The sequence below is a fragment of the Osmerus eperlanus genome, chromosome 9, assembly GCF_963692335.1.
Source record: "Osmerus eperlanus chromosome 9, fOsmEpe2.1, whole genome shotgun sequence".
Classification (NCBI taxonomy): domain Eukaryota; kingdom Metazoa; phylum Chordata; class Actinopteri; order Osmeriformes; family Osmeridae; genus Osmerus; species Osmerus eperlanus.
The window spans coordinates 5871414-5895413 of record NC_085026.1 but is presented as its reverse complement, the minus strand read 5'-3'; the positions used below and the strand labels follow the sequence as shown (position 1 = coordinate 5895413).

The following is a 24000-nucleotide window of genomic DNA, read 5'->3' as shown; positions in this document are numbered from 1 at the left end:
TGTGTGTGTGTGTGTGTGTGTGTGTGTGTGTGTGTGTGTGTGTGTGTGTGTGTGTGTGAGTGAGTGAGAGAGAGAGAGAGAGAGAGAGAGAGAGAGAGAGAGAGAGAAAGAGAGTCTGCCCCATCAAACATGTATATTTATCAGTTAAATATGTGTGATCTACATCAATTCCAGAGTGGGGTGGCATCCATCCATGCTGTGACCCTGACCTGCACACAGCTTCCTGTCTCAATGGCCATGACAAACATCTCTACCTTTATAGGTCACAGGTCAAACTCACCAGTCAGGATTTGACTGGAGGGAGGATCACACGTGATTATTAACGTTCCATCAGAATTCCTCAGCTGCGTTCATTCTCACCCTGTTTGCTGATTAAATCATCACTGAGAAGATTGCAGCTTGCCCAGCTTCTTCTACAAAGCGGTACAGTTTCGCTCTCAACTTTATTAGCAACAGAGTATCCAATAGAGACTGGCATCAATGCACGTGCACACCGATGATGTATGCTGCAAGTCACGGGAAGACATCTGCCTTCGTATGGCTCCAACAAGCTCGCGTACCGGTACACCCACAAACTAATCTCACAAATGCCCATCACCTGTGTCGTCCTTACCTCCGATTCGAGCTGCACCAGCTCCATTTTAGGCCACGGCTCCGCAAGTTGTGCAAGAGGCATTCTGTCCGAGTGACTGGTCTCCTCTCAACAGCCGCAATACAAGTTCAGTTTCTTGTAGGTTGGAGCAGCAAGCCTCAGATAAAACGTATAGGCTTCAGCTCCAGTCTAGGCTCATTTACAAGTTGGTTCCCCCGGTGCAAAACGCGTATGTAGGGACATTTACAGTTACAAACCCTATTAAATGACGTCGTCAAATGCTCCCATCAAAAAGGACAGAAGCCCCTATTCCAACTCAAGCACGCTGCTTTGTGGCAATAACTCCTCAGTGCTGCTCTCCTGGACAGGTATGAAGGTCTAGATTCAGAGGAACAGTGAACGGTCCCGAACGCGCTGGACGGTGTAGATAAAGCCGTGGAAGGATTTATTTGCTTCTGTGGGATAACCTGATTATAGTCCGTGATACCTACGCAAAACCGTTTAAGAGCATGTAGACATTCCCTTTCTTCTTACGGATAGGATATTCCTCGGGGCAGGGACTTGGTTCGATCTCCAGGATTCCCGTCAGCGCATATTTGGGAAAAGTACCATCCACATGAAGTCGAACCGTTATTGGCAGACCCAGAAAGATTGGATCCTTCCCCTTGTTTTACTCCGCCCCTTCACGCACCCTCTGCTGGTTGCTGAGGGAACTGCAAATACGTCATGCGCAGACGCTCAAAGCATGGCCAGGGAAGCCAACGTTAGTTGCTGTCACTGTTATCTCCAGATATCAGAAGGGAAATATTTGCGACCGTAATGATGGGAACCAAGACGAATATGAATGATGGAATTCAACGGGTTTTTAATGATGACTATCTTAGCGCTTTGCCAACAATGTGCAATTTACTATACTCACTTTACTAAATAGTATGTATTTTTCACAGTATATTGTCCAGCACAATCTCAAATCTCATATTGTATTCATGGAGAAGGCGCCTCATTCAGAGATTGTGGCAGTTTAGCCAGCCAGCCCCCTCCCCCAGTCACTGTTCATTCACTACTCTGCTCTTCTCGGCTGACTGGTTACTATGGGCAACTAGACAGCATCAAGCACTCCAGAAGCTGCTGGTTGAAACCATGACAGGATGATTATGGATTACCTGTGTGTGTCTCATGTATTTGATTGCTCACCTGTGTCTCAATCTGATTCGGATTAGATTTGACAATATGCTGCAGGAGTCAGTGAGATGATCTGAAACACATTAGGTTAGAGTGTGTTTTAGGGCCTAGGTGCACAGCTATAGTTCCATCCCAGGTATTCGATTCAGGTATTCAATACCAGATAGACACACACAGCCCCCTCTCCTCTCCTGTCTTCTACTGTCCTTTCCTCTCTCCACCCCTCCTTTCCTCTGGTCTGCTCGCCTCTGACAGAATGCCATCATAAACACATAATGAGATCCCACTCTCTAATCTGCCAGGTTATGCTGGAACACAATAAACCCTAATAACATTAGGATTCCCATGGCTCCGAATCACAATTATCCTCACATTCTATGAATTGTGTTGTTTCAGACTGCCTCCTGTGTGTATATCTGTGTAGAGCAGAGCTGTGTGTAGTAGAGCGGTCTGCTTCCTGTGTGTATAATTGTATAGTACAGCAGACTGTGTGACCATGTAGGGAGAGTAGGTGGAGTCTCTGCTGCCTCCCTCTGACACCGTGATGACATCACAGGTCGTGACTCAGAGGTCTTCCCCATCCTTGGTAACTACCAGAGAGAACCCCCCCCCCCCACACACACACACACACACACACGCACACACACTGTTGAAGTGAAGGATCATGGGTAGAGAATGAGTCAGCCTGGGTGACAGACAGCAGTATGGGGCACTCACTGAGGTGCATCTAGTGGATTTCTACAGTAGGAATCAGAAGTGTGTGTGTTGCAATTGCAGGGGAAAGATGGTGGAGGAGGCTGACAAATCCTTTGTCCGAGCTAGACAAAATAAGTGGCGGGTTTGAGTCGTGTAACTGCAGCCTACAAGTAAAAGGAGTCAGGGCAAGATAATGTGGTTCTCTGAGGAGATGATGGAGATGGACCATTAAACACTCAGATTCAGAGTAACTGAGAGAGAGAGAGAGAGAGAGAGAGAGAGAGAGAGAGCAAGGAGAAAGGAGAGAAAGAGAGCTTGCAAGTGAGAGAGATGTGAATTAAAGTAAGTCGATTAAGAGGGAGGGAGAGACGGCAATGGAGAGATGACGTCACATAAACGGATGGAAAAAGGGAGAGAAAGCAGAAGGAGAGTACAATGAAGGAGGTCTATCCATAATGCATGAGGAAATGTAGCAACTGAGTAATGAAATTGGGGAGGACAGGAGAGGAACAGATTGTTAATCAGATGTAAATATAGGGTGAGAAATAGAATGGAGAGAGGAATGGAGAGAGAGAGGGGTGGAGAGGAGAAAGAGGAATATTGAAAGGGATAGAAAGTAGGTAGAGGAATAGAGAGTGACAGTCTCAATGCAGTGCAGCTCAAAAGCACCATTGGAGTATCAGCACATGCTGCATAATACACAGAGGGTTAGGGGAGAGCCTGGACGAGAGGGTTAGGTGTATCTGGATGAGAGGGTTAGGGGTGAGCCTGGATGAGAGGGTTAGGGAAGAGCCTGGATGAGAGGGTTAGGGGAGAGCCTGGACGAGAGCCTGGACGAGAGGGTTAGGTGTATCTGGATGAGAGGGTTAGGGGTGAGCCTGGATGAGAGGGTTAGGGAAGAGCCTGGATGAGAGGGTTAGGTGTATCTGGATGAGAGGGTTAGGGGTGAGCCTGGATGAGAGGGTTAGGGGTGAGCCTGGATGAGAGGGTTAGGGGAGAGCCTGGATGAGAGGGTTAGGTGTATCTGGATGAGAGGGTTAGGGCAGAGCCTGGACGAGAGGGTTAGGTGTATCTGGATGAGAGGGTTAGGGGTGAGCCTGGAGAGAGGGTTAGGGGAGAGCCTGGATGAGAGGGTTAGGGGTGAGCCTGGATGAGAGGGTTAGGGGTGAGCCTGGATGAGAAGGTTAGGGGAGAGCCTGGATGAGAGGGTTAGGGGAGAGCCTGGACGAGAGGGTTAGTTGTATCTGGATGAGAGGGTTAGGGGAGAGCCTGGATGAGAGGGTTAGGGGAGAGCCTGGACGAGAGGGTTAGGGGAGAGCTGACAACATGGTCAAAAACTCTTCCTGTGTACCGTAGAGTTGTGTATAGCAGAGTTGTGTACAACAGTGTCTGACCTCACACTTGCTCTTATGGATGAATGGGCAAAAATTCCCATAGAAACACTCTTGTAAAGTCGCTCTGGATAAGAGCGTCTTCTAAATGACTAAATGCAATGCAATGTAATGTAAAGATCCATCCCATAAGACTAGAAGCTGTTATAGCTGCAAAGAGGAGAGCAACTCAATATTTAAGCCTATGGATTTAGAATAGGATGTCTTAAAAGCTCCTGTTATAATGTGTAGTTGTCCCAATACTTTTGTCTATATACAGCAGTGGAGTTGTGGATAGATGTGTATTGTTTTGTGTAGTTGTGTAAAGTGTGTGTTGTTGTGTATAGTTGTGTACAGTTGTGCGTTGTTGAATGTTGTGCATAGTTGTGCTTGTGCATAGAGTAGCAGAGCTGTCTGTGGACAGTAGCAGGTTGAGACCTGACCCCGAGCTCCTGGTATGTACGAGGGGAGGGGATGGAGGGGAGGGGAGGGGCGGGGAGGGGAGGGGAGAAGGGAAGGGAAGTGTGAGAGGGGAGGGAGGGGAGTGATACCTGTGCAGACCATTTCTTGACCTTGTCCACCAAAATACTGTTAGAACCATGCGCTTCTACAATCTTTGATTTTCTGCTGTACTTCATAAATGCATTATTCGTATGTCGCTTTTAAACCTGTCAGCAGGGGCGGGGCTACAGGGGCATGTAGGGAGGGCATGGGCGAGGCTACAGGGGTGAATAAACAAGGGAGGGCTGGAGCAAATGTTTCCTTGAAAGAGGAGGGGTTGATGGTTCAAGTCCTCTTCAAGTCCATTAGGGTCCATACCATGTCACCATGGCTACTGGCCAGGTTCAGAAACTGACCTCATAGTTTTCATTAAATGGTGACTTTCTTCAGTATCTAACCATTAGGCTGTGACACTCAAAGGCAGAACTGATTCCTCATCACACACCCTCCCACTCCCTCCCTCCCTCTCGTTCTCTCGCTCTTTCTCCCTCTGTCAACCTCCCTCTGTCTCCCTCCCTCTCTCTGTATCCTGCCTTCCCGAAAGGACAGACACCAGAGGGTGCTCTTTGATGCCTGCCCTTTCTACCAGCTTTGATTTTTGACTGAAGCACATTCACTACTGCCACACACACGCGCACACACACTGACCCAGTACCCCAACACACATGCACACACACCCTGACCCAGTATCCCAACATACAAACTGAACCAGTACCCCAACACACACACACACACACACACTCACACACACACACACACACACACACACACACACACTGACCCAATACCCTAACACACAATATACAAAGGGGTGAAGAGGGACCCATTTAAACTGAATCCATCTTTTCTCTTTTCTACATGTCTTCATCACCTCTCTCCCTTTTCTGCATCCTCTGTTCCTGCTTGATCAGTTCACTCTTTCTACAGCACTCTCTATACACTAAAACATTCTCTAATTTCACTCGTCTGATACATTTGAATCTGTTGGTCTGCAGTTCATGTAAAATGCCTGCATACAGTAGGACATTTATGCAGGGCTCTCAAGTTTTATCAAATGTTTGGCGTGGGGTGCTGGTGATGTTTTCTGACTGGCATTTAACTCTGTATAACTCGAGACATTAACTATCATCTCGGCAGAAATAGTCCTTCAGTGTTCCTGCGCCTCGTCCATTAATTGTATAGCGGGACGTTATCCCTTACTTCTCAGCGTGAGAAATGGTTGAAATGTGTGAGAAATACAAGGTGTTGCGTGAGAGCGTGAGAAACGGCTGAAATGGGTGAGTCTCACGGGGAATGCGTGAGACTTCTGAGCCCTGTGCATATGCATGTTTACTAAAATGTTATGTCAATCTTGGATACATTGAGATTATAAAATATAAGGGCCAAACACTATTTGTTTAACCCTTGTGCTGCCTTCGGGTCACATGACCCAAAGGTTCATAACGAACCATCATTGTGTTTACCCAATTTTACCCAATACAAAAACAAATAAAAATAATTTTCTTTTAACCTTCGCAATGTGGGGGGTCTGACGCATGCTTACAAAAATACAAAATTGCTTTACTTTGTTTTTGTATGCGGTAAAGTTGTCGCAATACGACGGTGGGTCACAACGACTGATGGGTCAGAATGACCCGAAGATAACACAAGGGTTAAGAGGATTACGCCCATACTGCAGGCTAGCGATGATCTGTGCCTGCGCCCCCTATCTTTAACGCTCTGGCAGTCTGATGACATTCTAGAGTTTACAGAAAGTTTTGAGACTTTGGACCTTTTCATACTGCGAGCGGTCTAGTCCCGTCAGTCCCGTCTGCACTGCCAGTCTAAGGTGAGAAACAAGTGCAGGTCCAATCGTATCACAGCTCCAGACCCTCCTATTGGCTCCCTGGACGCCTACCTGCGGATGGGAGTGCCCGTCATCATCAGGATGAGCTTCCTGCGCACCTAGGTACAGTCCCGTGAAGAATCCAACAACTGGAAATTGATACAACGTTTCAAGCAGGACTCCAAGCATGGAGCCGATAGCGTCGTGGAGTAAGGACAGAGTCAGCGACTGGCTCGGAGGTAGGCTAAGGTTGTTTTTGGCATTCGCCAGGTGGCTTTATTTAGGATCACACAAGCTGGGTCTTAAATAGAATCTACACAAATCCTTTTGGAAGGGAAGGGTGGAATGAGGAAGTGATCCGAGGCCGTGAAGCAGTGCTGTAACCAAGCAGGTTATAATGCTGCAACAGGCTGCTTGTTGTGGACGCTGGAAACCCGCTTGAAACGATTTGTCGACATAAACTAACTAGTCTACAACACAAGAGAATACAGTACACAAGTACTATAACACAGTAATCACACCCTAATCACAACCCATAACAAATATATTTTACTTAAATGGATCATATCAAAACATAAACATTCCATATAGTGAAGCGTGTTGTTGTTACAGAACAAGTAATGTTGATGTGATTTGATATAGCTAATAGGTTGTATTATTGTCACTTTGTTAGTCGGAAACACTAGCGTCTGTGTTTATTTGACCCTAAATACCGAGCATTTATTCTCAGCGAGTAGGAACAAGTCTCAACACCACTGCCTACACATTCAAGAGTTATACACAAAATCTGCCTTCCGCTGGTTTTGTGAAGAGCCGCGAGTTTAGATGAATGCACTTAAATGTTCCATTGACGCTGGAGAGAGATTTGTAGACGGGTGTTTGAAGGATGGAGGCGAATAGGTTAATGGATGATGCGCATACACGGTCATGAGGATGTGATGTAAATTCAGGTGTTCACGTGCACAGTAGTAATTACAGGAGCTGATAACTTTCAACTGTAGGTCTTTATGATGGACAGCATATTGGTGTGTGTGTGTGTGGTCCCAGGCCTGGACGCCTCACTGCAGCAGTACCATGTGTCAGACTGGCATCTGTGTGGGCTGGACCTGCTGCAGCTCTCCTCCCAGGACCTGGAGAACCTGGGCGTCACCAAGATAGGACATCAGGAGCTCATACTGGAGGCTGTGGAGAAGCTCTGCTCACTGGTCAGTCCAAATCCTCCTCTTTTTTTTATCTCCTCCTACTCTTTCCTCCACCTAACCCCTGGTGCTATGAGGTTAGAGTTATACTATATTCTGTTTCTGAGAGGAGGGTTAGTTATATTATACTCTGTTGCTGTGAGGAGGGTTAGTTATACTGTACTCTGTTGCTGTGAGGAAGGTTAGTTATACTGTACTCTGTTGCTGTGAGGTTAGAGTTATACTATATTCTGTTTCTGAGAGGAGGGTTAGTTATATTACACTCTGTTGCTGTGAGGAGGGTTAGTTATACTGTACTCTGTTGCTGTGAGGAGGGTTAGTTATACTGTACTCTGTTGCTGTGAGGAGGGTTAGTTATACTGTAATCTGTTGCTGTGTGGAGGGTAAGTTGAGTCAGGTGGCTGAGCGGTTAGGGAGTCGGGCTAGTAATCTGAAGTTTACCGGGTCGATTCCCGCCTGTGCCGAATGACGTTGTGTCCTTGGGCAAGGCACTTCACCCTACTTGCCTCGGGGGGAATGTCCCTGTACTTACTGTAAGTCGCTCTGGATAAGAGCGTCTTCTAAATGACTAAATGTAAATGTAAGTTATACTATACTTTGTTGCTGTGAGGAGGGTTAGTTATACTATACTCTGTTGCTGTGAGGAGGGTTAGTTATACTATACTCTGTTGCTGTGAGGAGGGTTAGTTATACTATACTCTGGTGATGTGAGGTCATAGTTATACTATATTCTGGGGCTGTGAGGAGAGATGGAGTTATAGTGGGTGAAGCCCGCTGAGACTGTCCTCAGTCACACTCCACCTGCACCTGAAGCAGATTAATGGAACACAGAATCTAGCCTTGAATACCACTCATGCAAATATGCTGGAAAGGTTACTACTCCCCTGTTGAGCTGTCCTCTCTCCTACCTACACTTGCTACCCCCAAACCTCTGATCCCCCTGCTGTGTGTACGTGTGTGGGTGTCGTAACAGTGGATGTCAGGAGAGGTCTAAGCCCTTGATCAGCTTACCTGCAGGAAAAACCCTGATTTAGACTGTCTCCATCGTGAGGGGGATGACTGGCTGACGGTGAGCAACGTGCACGTGGGGATGACTGATGACTGAGCCAGGCGTGTGCGGATGTGTGCATGTATGTTTGTGTGTTCTGCGTATGTGTGCGTGTCACGTTCACGCAGTTTAGTTGGAGTCGCTCGAGAGCCTACGTGTTTGTGGGAACAACAGTCACACACTCTGGAATATGATCATGTGGAAAGCACTTAAGGACTGGCTGACATAATGAAGACCCTTGGTAATGAACTATGCATGAACGCTTCGGGGCCACTTGAGGTGAGCTGATGTGTTGTGTGGGAGGAAGGGCCCTGGCCTTACTAATTACTCTGCATAACAGACCAGTCCTGTTTCTCTGCATCAATCACTGCACACATGCACACACATGCACACACATGCACACACATGCACACACACACACACACGCACACACATGCACACACATACATGCATGCACGCACACACACACACACACACACACACACACACACACAGAGAACTCCTGGACAGCAATGCAAAAGCAATGATTGTCAACCAGAAAGTAGACCGGCTAGGTTAGGGTTAGAAGACAGGCCAGGTTACGCACCCCTACTGAAGAGACTGCTATGGTACTCCGATCAGAGTGTTGTTTGCTATGTGAGTAATGTAGACTCTGTCTGTGTTATAGCTCTCTATGTAGACTGTCTGTGTTTTAGTTCTCTATGTAGACTGTCTATGCGGATTGATTGCAGTGTGTGAGAGAAGATGCTCATTTGAACCATCTGCTCTACATGTGTGTGTGTGCGTGCGTGTGGGGTATGTGTGCGTGTGTAACCGGTGTGAATCGGTGAAACTCACTTCTCAGGTATGTAACAGGCCACCCGCGTCAACGAATAGCTAGCTTTTCTTTGGCGTAGCTGGTAGTGGTTGCGCTTGGGAAGTCAGAGGTGGCAGGTTCGACTCCCGGTGGGAGCGAACATAGGCCCGTATACCTCTGACGGAGCTTGCAAGACCACGTCTGTTACATGTGTATGTACGTGTGCATCCGCTGTGTGTGGTTTGTAAATATGTGTGTTTGTGTGTGTGTGTGTGTGTGTTTCCAGACCTATGGTATGGCAGGGGAGAGTCTGCAGAGTCTGACGGAGAAGCTGCGCACCGTGGCGCACACCCTCCAGATGGGCATCCAGCAGCGCTGGCGGCTCACAACCAGGGATGGCGGCAACCAGCTGCCTGCCAACGTGCTACATGCTGTCCTTGATCTCATCAGTTCCGCCAAAGGCCTCTTCTCTCTGCTCAACCGGTGAGATTTGGTACTGTAGGTCCTGTGGTAGTGCTGGTACTGCAGATACTGCTGGTATTGTAGGTATTACTGGTTCTGTTTGGACTGCTGGTATTCCTGGCACTGCTGGTCCTGTGGTATTGGTGGTAGTGTTGGTTTTGCTGGTACTGCTGGTACTATTGGTACTGCTGGTAGCAGGTTAAGCCTATTCTGATGTTCTGTTTGCACATGGTCTTGTACTGATCTTGTTTGATTTGTCTTGTGTGCATGTTTTATACTGATATTCACATCTCCCTCTTTCCTCTCTCCTTTCTCATTCTCTATTTCTCTCCATCTCTCCTTGCCTTCTCTCTCCTTCTCTTTCCTTCTCTCCTCTCCTCTCTTCTTCCTTCTTTTCCTACCGTCCATCCCTCTTCCCTCCTCTCCTCTTCCCCACCCCTATCCCCCCGTCCTCTCTTGCTCTCTCTCTTCTCCTCCTCCCCCTTCTCTCTTCCTCTCTACTGTGCAGGTACCAGCTATCCCAAAGTGGAAACACTCAGCCAGCCAGTCAGAGTATCATCAGCCACTGCAAGGAGCTGGGGGCCACAGTGCAAAAGGTTGGTCTAGCGGGTGGCAGTCTGGAGGAAGAAGAGTGCATGAGGTTGGTCTGGAGGGGGATGTACATGAAAGGAAGAACACATTACAATACAAGTACATACAGTTGACTTAAAAGGGACTGTTTATCAAAGGTAGATTAAATGAAAATAACAGTTCGCTGACACTAAAGGGTGTGTGGTTGTCTCAAGAGGAACCACTATACCAGAGGACACAACTGTCAGAGAGGAACTACAACATTGAGGCTTGGTTTGCTGTTATGTTTTAATAAGCCAAAGAATGAGTTAACTAACAACAACAAGCTCCCGGGTAATGGAGGAGCTTGGGTAATGCATTCTTCATCTCATTCCAGGAATAGTTCAAAGTCCCTGTGCTCTTACGGAGCACATGATGCCCGAGACAAGGGCTTGTTTCTCTCTTGTCTGAGGCAACGAGTTCTTCCTTGAGCTGGTGAAGGTTGATTGTGTCCAGTAGTGAAAATTATAAGAAAATGTTGAGAGAGAAAAGCATCAGACCCAGATATGCTGCTTTGCAAGGGAGGTTAGGGAGGAGTAAGGTGGGAGGAAGAAGGGAGGGAGGAGTAAGGTGGGAGGAAGAAGGGAGGGTGGGAGGGAGGGGCAGAGGGGGGAGGGGCAGAGGTGGGGGGGGCAGAGGGAGGAGTAGGGAGGGCTACAGAGGGTTAGGGTTAGGAACCGAGGACTTTCTCCTGCACCACCTGAGAGAGAGAAGCTTTGTGATTGTGTGACAGCAGAATGACAGGGAGAGAGTAGAGGAGGACAGAGTATTAGAGGTGGAGAGAGAAGTAGAGGGTTATAGGGGGATATATTTAGAGGTCTATTCCCAGAACTGGACTCTTGCCTGCTACAGTAGGTACAGCACTCTCTTCTTCAAATCTACATGTATTTTTTTTTGTCATTTCATTTATGTTTGTATTATAGTTTACTGCTACAGTTAAAATGTGAGGAGCTTTACTTGTGTTTGTCCCAAGTTGGTAGAAATGTACAGTTAGTTTTCATTGCTCTTAAGAAATGAACTTGTTGAGTGGCTGGTTTAGTGTAACGAATTAGAGCCGAGTGGAAGTGATATCCACTGTTGATCCATCTTGGTATGACTCCCTTCTAGAACACTCTGTTAGCACTCAAACATTCTGTTTTAGAACGCAATTTTAGTTCTTGAACTGTTGAACTAGAACACATTATTAGGTCTAGAACACACGGTTAGCTCTACAACAGTTAGAATTCAAACACCAGGCTAGCTGTAGAACCGTTAACATGCAAGGTGGGAAATGAGTGTGTGACGAGGTCGAATGGTAACAACAAGTTCTTGAAGGATGTTGATGCCTACTGCCTGGTCTTCCAGCTGAGTCAAACCATGTTCGCTAACAGGTGCTGTCATGAACAGGCTGTTTAATCAGACACTTAAACCTAGTCACTTCCCTGGGCTATTTAGGCAAGAGAGAATCTGTATTTAGGTGATTGCTGGCCATTGTTTAGGCAGATCTTGGTCACTTCCTGTTTTGGGGCTGTGTGTGTGATGACTGCAGAACAGGAGCAGGACAAGACCAATGTATTTAAATGGGATGCGTCATACAGAGAAAGGCTCTGAAAAAGGAACTAGGTTAGTTTGGTATTGTGGTGCTTCACACAGATTGAGAATGAATGCTAAAGCCATCTGAATATAAACTGTTGGTATGTCAGCGTAAATCACACATGTACAGCAATACCAACACATGTACAGTTATACCAACACACATGTACAGCTATTTAAGTAACCATGTACTGCTATTTACAACTACTGTATATCTCCACGCATATACAGCTATGGGGAGAGAGGAGGGAGGGGGTGGTATCTACACAGTGGTCTGAGGGAGATGGACGGCAGGGGTCAGTCAGGCCTACTGGAGCTTTCTAAAGCGTCGACAGCCCCAAAGGAACCAAAGTCCACCAGAGACCGGTGGCCCCATGGAGGCACTGACTCTTGACACCTTTACAGGATGTTTATGAACTTGAACATGGAGAGAGAACGCTGACAATTCCCAACTGGCAGCTCTGGTCCTCTGGACCTCTGAACACACAGATACAGGGTCAATAATACTTAACCCTGTGGTACTGCTCTGTCAACAGCAGGGGTAAGGGGGGAGGAGGAGTAGCGGAGGAGGAGGGGGAGGGAGGAGGAAGGGGAGGGGAGGAGGGGAAGAGGAGGAGACATTCAGCATCACTAATGTGCTCTTTGTGTTCAAACTGTTACTTATAAAACAAAACAGACATGTATGTGTGCACGTGTGTGCGCGTGTTAGTGTGTGTGTGTTAGCAATGTTACATGTGCAGAACACAGAGCATGCTATTCAACCCACACACTCTGTTTCCTAGACAACCAAAGACACCAGTTGGATCACACACACACAGTCTCACTTGACCAAACTATTAAACCATCTTTCATAGATGGCTGCTTGCCCTTCCCTCTCACTCCCAGGCGCACACACACACAAATGTGTACACACACATACACACACACATTTATGTATGCATACACACACAAGTATACACGTGTAAACACACATGCTCTTTTACGCGCACACACACAAAAATGCAACACATGCGTACACATAAACTCTTGCCTCTTGACCTTATTCTGCTGATCGTAAATTAGAGGAGGAACCTAGAGTGTGTGTATGCGTGTGTGTGCGTGTGTAGATGTTACTCTGTGGTTCCTAGATCTGTAGTGGCACCCCAGGTTCCTGGTTCCGTGAACAGGATTAGCTATGACCTGATGTTAGTTTCCTCCAGGATCACAACGACTCGTATTGAGAGACTTGTTGCTCTTGTTGGTTAGTTGTAACGGTTCTAAATTCTTGTAAAGCAGTTTCATGTTGTTTAATTGTAACTTGTTTACTACATGCTCTTATGGTTCTTCCCTTTGGCACTTATTTGTTTTTTTACAATGTATGCTTCATGTTTTGGCTGCTCGCAATGTTTGGGGCTATCTCGTTGTTATGATCAGTGACCTATGCTCTTTTGTAAAGCTCTCTCTTAGAAGTCGCTTTGGATAAAAGCGTCTGCTAAATGCATAAATGTAATGTAAATGTAAATGATATGTTCATTCATGATACGTCACATAAGAAACTGAAGACCAGTGGTCAAGATAAACACTCTTTCATTGGGGTGTTACATGTTTTCTCGCCCTTCCACAGTCCCTCTCTCCCACACTCTCTCACTCACTCTCCCTTCCTTTCTCCCTCTCTCTGACTCTCTCGCCCCCCCCCCTCCCCCTCCCCAAAGCCCAGTCTCAACAAGCCTGTAATTATCCCACTAATCCCACCATTCACTATCCTACCCACACTAGGGTTCACAGGATTTATATTTCCTCTTTCTCTATATATCTTACACACATACAGTGTATACACTTACATACATTAAACACTGAGAAACTGTTCAAAGGTGGATTTACGTTTGTCAGCCTACTGAGTTATATGTTCATATCAACTATCGACTGTCACCTTTTGTCTGACTGTATTATTTTGTGTGTGTGAGGGAGGGGAAAGTAGATTGGTTCTGCCAAACGGTGACCTGAACGGAATGTTTCAGTGCTAGGGATTGTGGTTATTCCAGTACTGGTGACTGACCTAGCTTAAGGTCCATTTCTTCTTTCTCTCAGTGATGAGACAAACGGAGACATCATCTGATCAATGACAAAGTCAGCATAACAGCCCACTAACATACCAATCTACAACCATACCAGCTTATCAGCATTCCAGTATACCAGCCTACTAGCCTACCAATCTCTCAGTCTACTAGTTTACCAGCCAAGTACCAAACTAGTGTTCTATGACACTAGCCTCTCAGCCTACAAGCAAACTAGGTTAGAAGGTTGACAGGACTGTCACTGACTCTCTCTCCCTGTCTTCTCCCTCTTCTGTCTCCTCTTCTCTCTCTTTTGTCTCTTCTCCTGTCTCCTCTTTTTCCTATCCTGTCTCCTTTCTTCTGTCTCTCTCCTCTACCCCGGTCTTTCTCTCTCTGTCTCCTGTCCCCTCTCTCCTCTCCCACCAGGACACTACTGTCTATGAGAAAGAAAAGGACATCATTGCAATTGTAAGTATATTTATACAGCTTTACTGTGTCAGTCATTTAATTGATAACATCTAATCAACTTTATTGGCATCAATGACTTCCTGTGCATTCAGATTTGTGTGTGTGTGTGATCCCCTCAGTGTCGTCAGCTGGTGGCTGTGTGTGACGACATCCTATGCTCCTGCCCTGACGCGCTCCTCAGCCACACCGCTCAGCTGGAGAGTGTGGATCTGGTCCCAGTCTCCCCCGGCGACAACCTGGTACAATCCTATACAATTCCTATAAAAAAAACCCTGCCGGCTGCTCCGATTAACCAACCAGTCCAGCTGGTTTTTAAAGGGGTGTCTTTATCTACCCAGCCAGACTATTCTCACACATGTAAACATGCACACTCTGTACGAGTAAAGCATGTTGGAACATGCCAGAAACTTCTCTGGAACCACAGATTCTGGGAGACGCTTCAATGCAGGTGGTTGTATTCCCTAATGAATGTGTGCGTCCCTCTTTCTCAGGGCATAGAGATCACCTCCACTCCGTCCAGTCATCATTACGTCACCGGGACTGTTGCTGAGGTCTGTCTCTCTATTCTAAAGATCATGTGACTTGTTATAATGACCACAAAGGATCACATTCTGTGTTGTAGCATGGTGCTAACCATGGTGCTAACCATGGTGCCAACCACCTACTAACATTACCCAGTGAGGAAGGCAGTAGGAGTGGGAATAGCTAACGATGATGCTCGGAATCTCTGTGTGTCTGTGCATCTGTGGCTCAATTATCTCTTACTTTGTAACAAAGGCCATATTTTAATAATATGATTGGATGTTATAGGTTGTATACTTAATTGTTGCCATTGTGCTTTATTATTATTAGAAAAACATGGAGATTGCCAAAGTAGCGGAAAGTCGCCAGATTTGGATATAGTCACTGGATAGGAATTGTTTTCACTAGGCAATGTAACAACTCGCAAACTATCAAGAAAGTCACAGCTTTCTAGCTCGCTATCTTGGGAGAGATCCCTGCAACTATTTTGCTTGTGTTGTTTGCGGTTCTGACTAAAACTACAATGTCAAGCTTACCTCAGTTGCGTGTCAACAGCAATAACTGTGTTATAGATTAAAGAATATAACGGAAAAAATTAATTACATTAATTGCATAGCCCATAAGGTACCCACTCACTGGTCTTGCTCTCCCAGTCGCCTGCAGACTGCTGTGAGAAGATCCTGGCAGGTGATGAGGTCATTAAAGTCAACAACCAGATAGTGGTGAGTTCTGTCTGTCTGCCTGTTTGTCTGTCTGCCTTTGTTCCTGTCTACCTGTCTGTGTCTGTCTGACAGCTTGTCTGTCTGTCTGTTTGTCTGTCGGATGTTAAAAATAATACCAAGCTCCCTTGCACCTCCAGGTGGGTTGGAGCAGGGCCAACCTGGTGAAGAAACTACAGGAGAATCCTAAAGGAGTGACGCTGGTTCTCAAGAAGGTTCCTGGTTCCGCTCAACGCAAAAATAGCAAAACCTTACAGACCTCCACTCAGGTACACACATGCAAGCACACAGATGCACACACAAACACCCACGCAGCTACACGCACAGACACAAATAGATAGATGTACGCGTACACACACACATACACACTAGCGTGGAGGCCTTCTCAATACAAGGTGCAATGTGGAGCTGGTCCCCACTTTGCTTCTGTAACTGCCTTCAGGGGAAAGGCAGTTCTGTAACTGCCTCCAGGGGAAAGGTAGTTCTGTAACTGCCTTCAGGGGAAAGGTAGTTCTGTAACTGCCTCCAGGGGAAAGGTAGTTCTGGGATGGATCTCTTCTGGAAGTACAATAGAACACTAATGCAGGATTTGCTTCCATGCAGCTGCAAGAGCATTAGGGAGGTTGGTCTATGATTGGGCAATCAAGTGTAGCTTACAGACAGAGTTAGAATTCATTCCAAAGGTGATGGTGGTCAGGGATTTGTGCAGACCAGTCCAATTCTTCCATGCCAAATTGGAGGGGCAGTTTTGTGCTCTTGTGGCTGAATGAACCAAATCCTGCATGACAACTCCACAGAGCACCATGTGCCCAAAGCCCCGGGGAAAAAAACAACCGAAAAAAACAATACACATGACCTTCCCTCCTCACCACACACACACACACAAACAACCACACACACACACAGGGACACCCACACACAAACACACACTACAAACACAAGCTGACTGTCAGTTGGGAGCTAACCTCGATAGGAGTAGTGGGAGTTCACATGGTGTGTTCTTTTGCTCTTAGAGGGAGAAAGAGGACGAGGAAGACAACCCAAGACATTCCATATTTGATCGAGTCACAGCCTCTGTCAGGTCCCTGTCATTCAGGTGAGTACATCAACATCTACCCTGTCATCTCACAAACCAATTTGTATGAGGGGAGATAGAGAAGGTGTGATGCACCCTGGTAGATGAGAATGTTTTGAGTGGAAACGTCCTGTATAAACCCTGTTCCTTTTCTTCCTATTTCTCCTCTTCCTGTCCCTCCACTTATTGTCCCTCCTCTTCCTGTCCCTCCACTTCCTGTCCCTCCACTTCCTGTCCCTCCACTTCCTGTCCCTTCACTTCCTGTCCCTCCACTTCCTGTCCCTTCACTTCCGGTCCCTCCTCAGGTCAGCCATCCAGGGACCACCACATAGCCAGCCTGTTGGACAGGAGGAGTCTGAGCTACCAGGTGATACGAGATTGGACAACATTGTGACTTCTCAACTGGCTGCTACAGGTAATATAAGAGAACACATATTTACACAGATATCACACAATAAAAAAAAGAACCCTCTTTATTGGTTTTATTTATTTACACTGAATCAAACGAAGGTGTCCGTGTGATGTTACATCCGGTAACATCCAGTTTGTTTACTATTTAGTTGCTAGTGAGCATCGTCATGTGTTGCTAGTGAGCACCTCAAACCTAGCCACCTTGCAACAGTTAGCAAGCTCTGACTAAAGTACCAGCTACAGTTTACGCTTACAGGTAGCCATTCAAAGTTAGCCAACGCAAATTATTATCATTTATACAACTCTGTGAGTACAGAAAATAATGGTTGGTCAACATATTTTCTTCCCTATTGTTTGAGAAAATTCAATCTTATTATGGTTGACTGCTGCTGTGACTTCATGTCACCAACTCTACTTGCAATATTTGCAACAACGGATGGTGCACTTTATTATATAGCACTCATTTCATTTCTTATTTTATTCTGACTGTATATATTTATATATTTTTCTCTCTTTTTAGTGTTTTATTGTAATTATGTGGAAGGAAGACATTGCAATATAAGAATGTCATTGTACAGAGTAACTTTGTTAACTGTACACATGACAATAAATATCTTGAATCTTTAATCTTACTTGCTGCTAATCAAAATTATCACTGTCCTTGATGAACCGCTGATAAGTGAGTAACGTTAAAATAACGACAAAGGGAGGGAGGGAGGAAAGAGTCCAGGTTATTGATTGGATATTGCGGATAGCTTCCTGATTTTGATGCAGCTGTCAAACAGACCTGCTTTTGCAGCAGATAGGCAAAATGTTGTGAAATACTAAAACTACAGTTTTCACTCAGAAATTTTTGGTAGGGATCATTTGTGTTTACGTGGCTTTGGTAGGAACATATGTGTAGCCGATGTGAATATTTTCTTTCTGTACTTACTTGTGTGTGGTTTGTATATCTAAGATGTTCTGTGTATCTGAGGCTTGTTGTGTGTGTTTTGATGATCATAATAATCATACAACACAATAATGGCTGTGTTGTGTTTGTCTACCAGGGGGCCCTGAAGAGCTGGATGGGGAGTGGCTCTTGCCCGGGTCAAGAACCAGCTCTGTGTCACAAAGAAGTCCTTCCCCACGAGCCCTGGAGCTGGGACGAGCCAGCATTAGTTCTTGTCCTGAGATGGGCATGCCCAAGGTAGGACCACTGACCGGAAACTGGGCTGATGTGGTCCGCCGTCAGTGATGGGAAAGACTGAAGCATGAACACTCAACCTTGGGACTAACCTTAACCCCAATGGAAACCTCGACCCTAGGAGTAACCTTAACCCCAATGGCAACCTCGACCCTAGGAGTAACCTAACCGTGACCCTCATATTAACCTTAACCCTGATGGTAACCTTAACCCTGTCCTTACCTTTTATTCAGGAGGACAAGGAGACTAAGAAGTCCTCTGTAAAAGGTACGTTCTTTCTAAATGTTGTTCTTATTCACTCACCCAAAGCATTTCAAAACATCTCTATTACATAGGTTTCTGTGCTCTACTCTACTGTACTGCAATATACTGTACTGTACTCTACTGTACTCGACTGTACTGTAATGATCTTGACTGTACTTTGCTCTGCTGTACTCTACTGTGCTCTACTGCACTGTACTCCATTGTCCTGGACTCCACTTTACAGTACTTTAATCTACTCTGCTGTACTCTACGGTGCTCTACTGCACTGTACTCTACTCTACTGTACTCAACCTTGCTTTTCTCTAATGTACTCTACTCTACCGTACCCTCAGGTATGACCACGGCCCTGAGCCGGAGGCGTGTGTCGTGTCGGGAGCTGGGCAGCGCTGACTGCGACGGCTGGCTCTGGAAGAAGAGGAAGGAGAACAGTGTCTTCCTGACGCAGAAGTGGCAGCGCTTCTGGTTTGTCCTCAAAGGACCCTCCCTCTACTGGTACAACACCCCCCAGGTGAGTCCCCTGGTCACCCCGTTCACTACTAGTCACCCCTCCCTCTACTAGTACAATATAACATCCCTGTTCCAGCTAGTCACCCAAGTGTGTTATTGTTGTATTGCCGTGTTGTGGTTGTGTAGTGTTGTAGTTGTCAGGGTTATGATGTGTTGTGTTGCGGCTGTCATGGTGTTGGTGTGTTGCGGTTGTTGTGGTGTTGGTGTGATTGTTATAGTGTATTATGTTGTAGTTGTCATGGTGATGGTGTGTTGTAGTTGTCATGGTGATGGTGTGTTGTGGTTGTCATGGTTATGGTGTGTTATAATTCTCATGATTACAGTGTCTTGTGTCTACAGGAGGAGAAGGCTCAGGGTTTGGTCCAGATCGCCAGCTACAATATAGAGAGTGCTGGAGAACACAAACGGAAGAAGTGAGTATCTGTGTGTGTGTGTGTGTGTGTGTGTGTGTGTGTACAAACATCCCTTCATCACTTTTTTGAGAGAGGGAGAGAAAGTAACAGAACACTGATAGATCGTTCTAGATAAATCGTTTTAATCTCCCCCAGGCCTGACCATGTGCAGGGTTCCACTAACTCCAGATAGATAGTCTAGGCTCTAGTACCACTAGCAGATAGATTGTCAATTTTGTCTCTCTGTGTGTTCAGTGTTTTTCAGATGTGCCACCAGCGCTTCCAGAACTTCATCTTTGCAGCCGAGAATGTTACTGACATGAGCAAGTGAGTGTGACAAATTATAAACACAAGCATTGTGCTGTCGGACACAAGAGCTTTGTATCTCTGTCGGTGCTTCTTTTCTGTCAGTCTCTGCCTATATCTCTCCCTCCTCTCTATCTCTCTGTCATTCTCTCGGGCACGTCCGAGACCACCTTGAGTCTGGCTGACAAAAGGTCAGTATTTTACATAAACCATATCTTTTACATAAACATATCTTACATAAACCTGGAAGAAACACAGCTGGTGTCACTGTCTACTCTTTACAATGGCACCATACACACCCACGCATGTACTCACTCACGCACACTCACACAGGAGCGTTCCTACCTGGACAGGGTCACATCGCCCCCTGCTGGTGGCCTGCTAAAGCTTCAACAGGCACGGTTGAAAACCTACACCCATTCATTGAGTCGGTACAGTCTAATCATGTGCTCCTCCCCCTTTGAGTGTCGGTGCAGAAAAGGATACTCTGATTTGTTATCAAGGCCTATTACTCATGTAATTACACTGTAAAAAGAGCTTTCTACATTTAACATTTTAGCAGATGCTTTTCTCCAAAGGCACAAATAGTGCTCATAGAAAGTTCAACAGAAAATCAAAGATCAGAAGTGCATCGTTCAATATTTCTGTATTTTAGCAGACACATGCATGAAAAGGACACATCTAGTCTATCTGCTGAGTCTCTGTTTCTATCTCTGGTGTCCAGATGGATCAACTTTCTGATTGCTGCCATTCAGAAGCACAAGAAGTTCCACAAAATTCCTCCTGACAGCGAGGAAGGTAGAACGCCATCCACATTCACTCATCCTTCACATCTAACCAATCATGTTCACTCATCCTTCACATCTAACCAATCATGTTCACGCTTCCTCCACAAATAACCTGTCACATCCTCATCCTCCACATCTAACCAACCATGTTTACTCATCTGTTCATGCCCTCCCTCCCACTTGTATTAAGAGTAAAGATGTGGAGAGATAGTAAAGCTTGTCCTTGTCTCCTGTTAGAATGTTACAGCGAGACGGAGTCAGAGGAGGAAGACACTCCATCACCACGCAGAAGACGGAAGATCACCACGGTGAACACACTGCACTATGCACACATACACACACACTGCACTATGCACACATACACACACACTGCACTATGCACACATACACATACACACACACTGCACTATGCACACATACACACACACTGCACTATGCACACATACACACACACACACACTGCACTATGCACACATACACATACACACACACTGCACTATGCACACATACACACACACTGCACTATGCACACATACACACACACACACACGGCACTATGCACACATACACATACACACACACTGCACTATGCACACATACACACACACACACACGGCACTATGCACACATACACATACACTGCACTATGCACACATACACACACACACACACTGCACTATGCACACATACACATACACACACACTGCACTATGCACACATACACATACACTGCACTATGCACACATACACACACACACACACACGGCACTATGCACACATACACACACACACACACTGCACTATGCACACATACACATACACACACACGGCACTATGCACGCACACACACACAAACACACTGCACTATGCACGCATACACATACACATACACTGCACTATGCACACATACACATACACATACACTGCACTATGCACGCACACACACACAAACACACTGCACTATGCACGCACACACACAAGGAAAACAATGCCAGTAGTATTCCGGGGAGGCAGAGCGCTGCCCCCTGGTGGCTGCTGGCCGGCCATGTGAGTGACACTGAGGAGGCCCTGCTGCCTGGTGGAGGGAACTTAACGAGGGATGTCGTCCACAGAAACCCCAGCCCAGCACACTTCCTCGGACAAAGGCCAAGAAAAACAAGACGACAGCACTCCCCACCCCTGCCAAAGCCACAGGTAGAGTACACACCTCTCTCTCCCCTCTCTAACTCCTCTATCTACAGTGTTTCCTCTCTCTCCCCTCATTCACAAGATGGTTGTAGCAACTCCAGATAATAGGTATATATCAGTGAATATTGTTTTCTGATGGAGGTTTTAATCTGGCAGTTTCTGAATACTGGTATGTCGACGCTGTAGTCTTCCTGTCTCTCTCTAATGAACACTAACGAGACCCTCCAGACGGCAGGTTTAAATACGCCTCCCTACCTCATAGCTTACTCAAACACCCTCCTCTCTCTCTCTTCTACACTCTTTCTCCTGTTCTCTCTCCTCCTCACCACTCATTGTCTGACGCCCCCTCACCCAGCAGGGGCGCCTGAAGACGAGATGGGGGTTCTGTTCCACAGGCTGAAGGAGGGTGGGGTGTCTTTGATTGGTCAGGACCAGCCTCAGACACATGACCACTTCCGCAAGTCCTTCATCCGCAGGAACAAGAACCCGGTCATCAACGAGAAGGCCCACACGCTGCGTGCCCTACAGAGCACGCTCAAGGTAGGCCCACACCCTGTACCTCCTACAGAGCACGCTCAAGGTAGGCCCACACCCTGTAACTCCGACAGGGCACGCTCAGTTTCGCTAGTGATGGAGGACTGTTTCTCTGTCTAATGATGTCTCTAGTAGTGGAGGACTGTGTCTCTGATGATGTCTCTAGTAACGCTCGGTTGTCTTGCAGGCTAAAGAGGCAGAGCTGCAGATCATCAACAAGGTTCTAGAAGACTCCGAGCTGACAGCTGCAAAGTTTCGCCAGTGGAAGCAGATCAATGAGCATCTGTCCCTAGAGATTGAAAAGCTGGCACTTCAACCCAGAAAGGCCTCCACAGCCAAGGACATGCCCCTGGCGACGGTCTCCACAGGTAATGACGCACCCATAGCAACAGTCTCCACAGGCACTGACACACTTCCGGATATGAGCTTTAGTGATGGGGAGCAGCTGGTGGATGCAGAACCCTCAGTTCCCCTGGAGAACGTGGTCAGCCAGGCCCTAGAACCCCAGGAGGGGACGGAGCTGTCTGGGTCTGGTTTCACAGACGCACAGAGCAGCCGTGACTCAGGCTTCACCCCTGACACAGCTCGCCCCTCCAGTGAGAACTACTTCTACATATGAGACGCCGGGGCTCAGAGAGGGAGGGAATCACAGCAGCCAGTAGGGATCTTCTGCCTCCCTCTCCAGATGGAGCCTTGTTGCTGAGATCAAATCAGGACCTCAGGGTGTAGGTGGGGTCAACCAAGGCAGATGACCCTCTTCAAACTTCGAGAAGCCTCTGCTTTGAGAAGGAGGTGGCCTTGCAGTAGGCTTCCTGGCCTCTGTACTTCTCATGAGACGCCATCTGGCAGCCCTGCTGCCGAGGAGGTCTATAGCGTGCTGGTACGGACTGATACGCCCTCAACACATATACTGCCAAGCAGAATGCTAATTCAATTGAACATAGCTTTAACGTAATCACTGTAATAACTGAGTAACTGTGAGTGTTTAATGTAGTTGCTGATGCTGTATCCGGAGTATTCCCACTGAAACACCCTAGCATGCGGATACTGGCTTAGTGTCTCAGTCTCTAGGGGAACAGACTCAATGCCTCTGTCTCCAGGGGTACTGACTCAGTGTCTCTGTCTCCAGGGGAACAGACTCAGTGTCTCTGTCTCCAGGGGAACAGACTCAGTGTCTCTGTCTGTCTCCAGGGTGTGTATGATGATGTTATCAGCTGACTTCTAGTAGCAGTATTTTGAAAAAAAGGAAAAAAAAACATGATTCAATCAAATTTCACAGTTTGTTGATAGATACTGTATACCTATGTTTATGGGATTTTAAGGTTGTTTTAAATTTCTAAATAAAAGATAAAAACATTTGCTGACGAATATCTGCTAACAATACCTTCCTTTTAGCCTATTATGTTGATGCCATGTAACAAAGATACACTGTTATAATCTACTAGCCTGTTGTCATAGAAGCTTTTAAACAGTAGTTTCCTCAGGTAGAGTGGCTGAATCTTGTTAATGGGGTGATGCTGACAGTAGATTGGTGATACTTTACCCAGTGTTGATGATAAAGTATTCATGAGGCATTTATTCAACATTAATATGCATTATTATTTCTGAGTTCAAATGAATTTCTTTGAGTACATATCGTTTGTGACATGCTTATAAATTACATGCTTATAAAGGTTGTGTAAATGATTCATCAATGTGTTATTATCACCATTCTAACCAAAGTGTTACTGATATTACTTCCTTTCTAAAATCATA

The 24000-nt window shown here is 46.3% G+C and overlaps 2 protein-coding genes across 4 annotated transcripts in view; one reads left to right on the top strand and one right to left on the bottom strand.

The window, feature by feature from the left end:
• Positions 1 to 1250, bottom strand: part of rps6ka1 (ribosomal protein S6 kinase a, polypeptide 1) — a 28956-nt gene extending 27706 nt beyond the window's left edge. The window contains exon 1 of the mRNA XM_062470165.1: positions 614 to 1250. Coding sequence (XP_062326149.1) covers positions 614 to 676 — 63 coding nt within the window. The 5' untranslated portion in view covers positions 677 to 1250. The remainder of the gene's footprint in view (positions 1 to 613) is intronic.
• A 4895-nt stretch (positions 1251 to 6145) lies between these two features.
• On the top strand, positions 6146 to 23933 carry cnksr1 (connector enhancer of kinase suppressor of Ras 1). Of its 3 annotated transcripts, none has more exons than XM_062468802.1 (21): positions 6146 to 6405; positions 7214 to 7371; positions 9496 to 9692; positions 10180 to 10267; positions 14312 to 14353; positions 14473 to 14592; positions 14845 to 14904; positions 15529 to 15597; positions 15735 to 15863; positions 16608 to 16690; positions 16975 to 17084; positions 18130 to 18269; positions 18500 to 18533; positions 18863 to 19038; positions 19377 to 19450; positions 19685 to 19756; positions 20460 to 20533; positions 20761 to 20831; positions 21636 to 21717; positions 22067 to 22291; positions 22433 to 22572. In XM_062468802.1, exons 1-21 carry the CDS (start codon positions 6354 to 6356, stop codon positions 22435 to 22437), a joined length of 2061 nt encoding a protein of 686 aa, XP_062324786.1. In that variant the 5' UTR covers positions 6146 to 6353; the 3' UTR covers positions 22438 to 22572. The 3 variants fall into 3 exon arrangements, with proteins under 3 accessions (XP_062324786.1, XP_062324785.1, XP_062324784.1); XM_062468801.1 differs by having other exon boundaries at positions 6153 to 6405; positions 22070 to 22251; positions 22433 to 23933; XM_062468800.1 differs by having other exon boundaries at positions 6153 to 6405; positions 22067 to 22251; positions 22433 to 23933.
• Positions 23934 to 24000: the final 67 nt, after the last annotated feature.